Consider the following 7,786-nt stretch of genomic DNA (forward strand, 5'->3'; position numbering starts at 1 on the left):
CCCCCCCCCCCCCCCACGTCCCCCCCGGTCCGGCACAGCCGTGCAGGAGCTGCGTGTGTGTTGTGGAGCAGTGAAGTGATGGCCAGACCGACTAAGGGCAGATATATCGTATGTGTTGAGGCGGGGTGATTCCTAGTGTGGGACCAATCCTTTTCAACCGTGTGTGCATGTCCCTGTGGGGTGTAATCCAGTTTGTTCTGTTTTGTCCTCCCATCGTATGCCCAGCGTTCTCCCAGTAAGCCATCCCCAAATAGGGCTTTTTATTTTAGCTGTGATGGCTTAATTTGTTTTATTTTGTAATAAAACTATTTATTGAACTGGAACCACGTTGTCAGGAGGCTGCCCGCCGTCTCCCCCTCTGGTCGCTCACGCACACAGTCTCCAGAATACTAAACCATTCCTGCTTTTTCCACTCCACGTGTCCAGAGACTCCTGTAGCTCCTCTCAGGAGTTTCACAGCTGCTGCCACCACAGTATTCAAGCCAAGCTCCAAGCAGAACACGGCGTGTAGTATTGAGCATCCAACCCAACTCTGAGTGTGTGTTCCTGCCTTTTCGTCTACGACCCAGTTCTGTTCCCGTGACTCTCCTGCCAGCCGCCTGCCTCGACTCCTGCCTGTCCCTGACCTCCGTCTCCGCCAGCCTCTGACAAACCCTCGCCGTGAAACTGAGTTTCTGCAGAAAGTTTTATGTTGGGTTAATGAGCAGCATTGTATTGCTTGTGCCTTCCTGTGTGAATGCTGAGCATTGTTTCTCTGATCTGAACCCCTGTTACCTTATCGTATTTTGTACCTGACTCCGCCTCTTTGACGTCCGCCCTGACTTTTTGCCTGGATTATCACTCTGATTTAGCTTTGTGGACTTCTCTGTCCATTAAAGCTGCTGCAGATGGATCCAGCTGTCTGCCTGTTTTGTGACAGACAGCTGTTTTAAATTTAACAAATTCAAATGTTGTCAAAATAAACTTTAATCATTTGAACCTTTTAACTAAAGCTAAACCTTCACTGAGCCACAGTGATCCTGAAACTGAGATCCACTCCTGGATCACCTCTGGGATAGATTATTGCATCTCAATGTACTTTAGTGTCACTCAGCGATCACTGAACCGTCTCCAGTTAGTCCAGAACGCAGCAGCACGACTGTTAACTGGAACATTCAGACTAGAACACATCACTCTGGTATCACTTCACTTCACTGTCTCTTTGTTCATTTTAGAACTCAGTTCAAACTTTTACGGTTTGTTTTTAATGCTTTTCATGGTCTTTGTATTTTTTTTTCTTGCAATTTCTGTCCAGAGCTTACTTAATTTAAAGTTTATTTTACTCTCCTGTGTTATTGTAAAACACTTTGTCACCCTGAATCGTGCTTTGATTGTGAAGTGCTATAAAAAAATAAAGGTTCATTTGTTATCAATTAGTTCAATTTAGCCTCTTTTGCAGTTTTTGTTCATTTGATTTAATACAGTTGGTTTTAGATCACAGTTCATCTAATTAAGGCTAGGATTTTTTTCCTTTTTTTCTTTTCTTCAGCATTTCAGGAAATGATGACTCAGCATTAACAGCTTTGAGGACTTTTCTGGAGGTTTAGCAGGAGGACTAAAGGACAGAAGATGGTGACGGTCCATCAAGACATCATCTGGAAAACACAGATTATCAGAGCTTTACCAGATCTACAGTTTATTTGTTTTGTGTGTTTCTCTGATCAGCTGATAATCAATACATTTAAAACAGACTGAAAACTCAACTTTCTTAAGACTCACTGATTTCTGAGTTTCTGTGTCTGCAGAAACCTGTGATTTCTGTATTTAAACGAGTATTGTCAATCCACAAATTTAGACAAAGGAACCATCTGTTTGTAAAACATGTTCATAATTTCCTAATTTAATTACCCAGCAGATCCAAACCATGAGTTTCTTTAATAGCTACAGTCATGCTTTCATGTCTGTATTTATGGTGTTTATGTGTCATTTGGGGGGTGGGGGGGGCAATGGTGTAGGTTGAGTATTTACTTTGAAATGTTGAATTTTTTTTTGTTTTCCTATTCTTTTTTTTAACTATAAAGCAATTTGATCTGCATGGACCTATTTTAAAAATTCAAATTAATTTAAATTCACTTTGTTTTCATTTGATCCCTTAATCCTCAGTTCAGTGTGTTTGTGAGTCTGTGTGAGATGGAGGAGAAACATGTGAACCTGGCTGTGGTTTCCTGCTCTCTTTCTGCCACAAACACTAACATCTGTTCATCTGCAGGTTTTTGTTCAGCCTGCAGGAATCATTTCTCACTGTGGGGATCTCTCTTCCAGCAGCTGCAGTAATAGGAGGCTGAATGATCCACTTTGACTTTATTGATCTTTAATTCATATCCTCTATTTGCATTTTCAGATGTGAAATCATCTTGTTGAGGATGACCATAACGTTTATCTAATGCACCATCTCTTCTATCAATATCAAGAATCACTCTGAATGTTTCTGTTTCTTTCTTCTGGTACCAGAACACATAATCCTCACTACACTCCTGAGTTCCTCCACAGCTGAAAGAGACACTTTGACCAACTCTCCTGGTCAATGTTAAATCCTCCTGAATGAGTTCTGCTGCCATGGTAACCAGTGCTGCAGAGACACAGACAGACAGGTGAAGGTCAGGGTGACAGTGTTTGTTCCAGGTAGACCTGGCTGGCTCCTGATTGGCTGCAAACACTCACCTGAACACAGACAGCACAGAGCAGCAGCTGGGAGGAAAAGCATTTTGTTCAGCCGTGTTTCCTCTGGTGAACCTGAGGAGAAGTGGTGTTCTGATGCAGCTGAGGACAAAGAAGGACGAGCTGTGAGATGACAGCAGGACCACGTGCTTTGTGACTCCTCCTCCAAGCTCCCATCAGCCCCTGCAGCTCACAGAGAAGACTGCTGCTGCAGACTGACAGCTCAGCTGAAGCTGCTGTGTGGTTTCATCTTCCTGATTTGAATCTGACAGCAGATGAAGACAATCTGGGTCACATGATGCACAAACACTCAAACACATTCATGTTCACAAACACACTGTGATCTGATGTTTAACAACTGTGGAGAAAAAACTAAAGTACAAATAAACTTCCTGTTTATTGATAAATCTCTGGCAAAAAATGATTTAAAAATTGAAGCATTCAGCTTCTTTGTAGGTTTCTACACTGACTATAGTTATTTATCAATGATTCTTATCATTGAACACATTGAATCCCTTAAACAGCCATGTGGGGGCGCCCTTGATCTGCTTCAATGTAAAGTAACTATTTTCTACTCATTTTATTAATCAATTCAAGTAGATATTTTAGTTACCTTTCAATGGATGATGAAAAAACATGCATTATATCTCTCCGTTTTCCCTACATTTTTTATTAATTGAACTTAATAAACTGTCAATGTAAGTTATGCAATTACTGTAATAAAAAAAAGACCATCTCTACAGAAATAAAGATGGAAAAAGAAAAATCCAAATGACTCCAAAGAACAAACTGAAGCTCAGATCAGGAGGTGATATCAGAGCTTGTCAAGGTTCAAATCTAAAACCTCCATTAACAAGCAGACAGAGGAAGACAAACAACAAGTCATTTTTGAAGGTGTTTCAGACTCAGAATGACCTCATGTTTTTAATAACTTCTTTTCCTGTTTGAAAGTTCTGATTTTCTCCAGAACATCACAGCACTGAAATCCTCCCTTGTTCCACTGAATGACTTTGTGATGGATAAAAACCAGGTCACAGTTCTGTTCAAGAGAACCAGCATGAAGAAGGCAGACGGCACCAATGTGCTCTGTGTTCACTGAACTTCTGTGCTCACCAACTGGGAGGAGTCTTTCCCAAACTCTTTCAGATGTGTGCAAACAAATGTCAGATTCCCTCATGATGGAAAACATCAATAATACTAGACTCAATGTCTAAAACTAAAATCATGAGGACATTTGTCATAATTACAACAGCAAACAATATATGTGTGTGTTGTGTTACTTTTTAATTGTTAAGCCACAAATAACGGTGTGAAGCTGCAGTACACAAACATCTGCAGGAAGTTTGATCGTCTTTCAGCAGCATTTCCTGTAATAAAAACCACTGAGAGCAGATTCATATCTGCTGCTGTTCACTCATCAACCTCTCTCTCTGCTCTCTGTCTTTATTCTGATTCATGGAAACTTTTGATATTTTTATATTCTTGAAAGAATAAAAAAGACAGATTTGAATGTATTTAAAGAGGAATAAACAAATACTGCACCATCAAGGCTTTTATTTATGTTTATTTTAATAAAAACTATTACATTTAAAGAAGATGGATCACTGTGTATAAAATATATTTAAATGAAAAAGGAGAAATCATTGTAACATCTTCATAAAACATCTACTGACACAGTTTGATGAAGAATCTGTATCAAGTCATTAAGAACATTAGAGAGCTGTGATCAAAGTGATGAATGAGATGAAAGGATGAGATTTGATGGAGAGAAAAGAGGATCAGAAAACAGTCAGTCAGCATGTTTGGAGTTGGTGGATGCTCCCTTGTTTCTGAGGATCATCAGCAGAGAGAGTCCACAGCAGTACACCAGACTCTTCACTATCAGCACTGTGTACAGCAGGCAGAGCAGCTTCACCCTGCACTCAGACTGGAAGGACAGCTTCACCAGGTCCAGAGGAGGAACAGAGGCTGTTCCCTCTGCTAGAATGCTGGAAGATGCTGGATGGGATGTTAGAGCTGCTGTGGAACCTGCAGCTGGAAGTGCAGCAAACTCTGAAACAGAGAAAGAGTCGGAATGAAGCTGAATCTCTGTTGAACACAGTCACCAAGCCTTCATTACCTTGTTGTGTTTGGACCTCCACTGTTCCCCCCTCATGTTTGACGGAGCAGATGTATTTATAGGAGCTGTCCTCTTGCTGATGGATCAGCAGGATGGAGGCGCTGCGTCCAGACTCTCTGAGATCCAGCTGCTCTGTCCCAGTAGAAGGAAGGTTCTCTGGTTGTCCGTTGTTCTTCTGTCTTTTCCAGGAGAACTGGACCACAGGAGGAAACATGGCTGAGGCCAGACACAGCAGGGAGCTGCCCCTCTCCACAGGGACTCTGGATGCTGCTGGGTACACGCTCACCACGGGCTTCACTACGGACTCATCTGAAGGTTGACAGCAGCAACAAGCAGCACAGACACACAGTCACACAGTTTAAAAAATCTATTTTTTTCCCTTAGAAAATATTTATAAACATTTTTTTGACAAACAAATGTATTTTGTGAACCGTTTCCTTCATTAAAATGATAATTTTCTTCAGTTTTGTTTCCAAACTTCAGTTAAATTCAGTTGAAGTTCAGATCTGATCTTGTTCTCAGAAACCAGCAGATGTTCCAGAATTAGTGAGATCATCAAACTCTAAATATTTGTAACTTCACTCATATTTGCAGAAATCAAGAATCAGTTTAGTTGTTCAGTGAGATTTCAACATGTTTGCAGAAATGATTCAGCTTTTCTTCTGTAACAATGGCTGCTTGATGAATTCTCTGCTAATGATGAACAAACTAACATGTGAAGCTGAAGCAGCAGAAACTGACTTGAAACACATTTTCTACAATCAAACAGTTGAAGGAGCAGAAATGTTTCTTCTTACCCGATACAAACAGTCCAGTTCCAGATCCAAAGATGAGGTACAAATAGCCCGACACACACAGTGAGAAAGTGTGCTACAAAAACCTGTGTGCTGTTCAAGTGTCATCTGAGTGAATCAGGATGATATTTCAGCTCCATGATGAGTTTCTCTAATGTTCACATCAACATGACTGTCTCTGTCTGCAGTGGAGGAACTTGGTGAACTGCTGTGTGAAATGATGGAAGAAAATGACAAATATTCCTGCAGTTATTAGATAAAGATTCATGCAGGAAGTGACAGCATGAAAGAGGAAATGTAGAGTTGTGCACGTGTGCAATTATCCTGAAGTACATCAGTGTGTTTTCTTCTGATCCTCCTGAAACCACAGGAACATGAGAGAGCAGCACAGTTCTGCTTCAGCTTAGACAGCTTTTGTCACACCCTTTACTGGTGACCAGCTCGCCCCTGTTGTGTGGTCCAGTTTAAAGCTCCAGTTCTTGTTTCTGTGGACTTTGTGTGGCGACACGAGTATGAGTGTGCTGCAACAATGCCACCTGGTACTGTTTGGCCCCAGGAAAGGAAATTAAAGGACACTTAAGTTTTTACTTTAAACCAAGGCAGAGGTAGATATTAAAAATATAATTCATTAAGAGCTATAGAAGAATGTTAAAACAACTTCCACATAAAAACATTTCAGAGGGGGAGCTCACCGAGGTGGGTGGAGCTGCAATAAAAACACCACAAATCTAAAACACCGGAAGTGGAGATTCACTGCAAACGGGACAGGACACAACACGCTGAACCCACCACCTCGGGGTCCCACCTCCCGAAACAGTTTTGGGACCAATATTATTTATCTTGTATATTAATGATTTATTTAAGGTTTCTAGTTTATTACAATTAGTTTTATTTGGTGATGACACAGATGTTTTTTGTGATGGGGATGATTTGCAGCAACTCATAGAAATTGTTAAGACGGAGATGGAAAAACTGAAGATGTGGTTTGATGTAAATAAACTTTCACTAAATTTAAGTAAAACAAAAATAACGTTATTTGGTAATTATAGTGATAAAAATATAAATATTGACATGCACATAAATGGGGTGAAACTTGAAAGAATTTATGAAAATACATTTCTTGGGGTTATAATAGATGGAAAACTGACCTGGAAATGTCAGGATGATGTATTTGGACAGCCAAAAGGAGCAGACCCAGAGTGAGAAGAAAGAGTCTTTATTATCACCGGGAGACAGTCTATGGGATTTGGGATGAAGTAGTAGCTCCTCCGAGCCAGCAGGTGGCGCAGGTTCTTTGGAGGGATGACGTCACTGCAGCGCGGGGTAGTGCGAAGGAAGCAGGAAGTGGCAGGGATGAGAGGAACCGAAGATCAGAGGGTTCGGGTGAGGAGAATACTCCGGATTGCTGGTGAAGGGATGAGGGCTGGGATGAGGCTGGAGAGGAAGCTTGAGACGAGGCTTGGAAGTTCGCCGAGGAACGGCGCAGAGCAGACGAAGCGGCTGACGGTGTCGAGCAGACGAGGCGGCTGACGGTGTCGAGCAGACGAGGCGGCTGAACGTAATCTCATAACAGAGAACTGAGACGTTCCGGCAACGAGGAGTCAACAGGAGTGATCTTATGAAGGGACAGGACCAGGTGATTCTCATCAGGCGTGATCGCTCCACCCAGCAGGCAGGTCCACTGAGGTGAGAGGCGGGGCGGACATGACAGTACCCCCCCCCCTCAACGACCGGCCCCCGACGGTCGACCAGGGTGCTCAGGATGCTCACGGTGGAACTGAGCGATGAGCTCCGGATCCAGGATGAACCTGGCTGGAACCCAGGAGCGCTCCTCCGGCCCATAGCCCTCCCAGTCCACAAGGTACTGGTTGCCCCGGCCACGGCGACGAGACCGCATGAGTCGCCGCACAGTGTAGGCGGGACCACCATCGATGAACCGGGCAGGCGGTGGGCCGTCCGCAGGGGGCACCAATGGACTTGAGACAACAGGCTTGACCCTGGAGACATGAAAAGTGGGGTGCACACGAAGAGGCCTGGGCAATCGGAGCCGCACAGCCACCGGGTTGACCACCTTGGCAATCGGGAAGGGTCCGACAAACCGGGGTGCCAGCTTCTTGGTCTCCAGTCGAAGGGGCAGGTCGGCGGTTGACAACCAGACCTTCTGACCCACCAGATA

At 43.1% G+C, this 7,786-nt stretch overlaps 1 protein-coding gene and 1 gene segment (V, D, J or C); both read right to left on the minus strand.

The window, feature by feature from the left end:
• LOC118598327 overlaps positions 1 to 3,111 on the minus strand; it is a gene marked incomplete at its 3' end in the record, with an annotated part of 8,146 nt that extends 5,035 nt beyond the window's left edge. The window contains 3 exon segments of the V gene segment in view: positions 616 to 674; positions 2,282 to 2,608; positions 2,701 to 3,111. Of these exon segments, the coding sequence occupies positions 616 to 674; positions 2,282 to 2,608; positions 2,701 to 2,743 (429 nt within the window).
• Positions 3,112 to 4,348: 1,237 nt separating this feature from the next.
• On the minus strand, positions 4,349 to 6,041 carry LOC112138874. The gene is made up of 3 exons (XM_024261545.2): positions 5,614 to 6,041; positions 4,817 to 5,125; positions 4,349 to 4,749 (listed from the first exon to the last, which is right to left on the minus strand). The coding sequence occupies exons 2-3, from the start codon at positions 5,028 to 5,030 to the stop codon at positions 4,487 to 4,489; spliced, it is 477 nt and encodes a 158-aa protein (XP_024117313.1). The 5' UTR covers positions 5,031 to 5,125; positions 5,614 to 6,041; the 3' UTR covers positions 4,349 to 4,486.
• Between the last annotated feature and the right edge of the window lie 1,745 nt (positions 6,042 to 7,786).

This window comes from Oryzias melastigma, unplaced genomic scaffold (assembly GCF_002922805.2).
Source record: "Oryzias melastigma strain HK-1 unplaced genomic scaffold, ASM292280v2 sc00339, whole genome shotgun sequence".
NCBI lineage: Eukaryota > Metazoa > Chordata > Actinopteri > Beloniformes > Adrianichthyidae > Oryzias > Oryzias melastigma.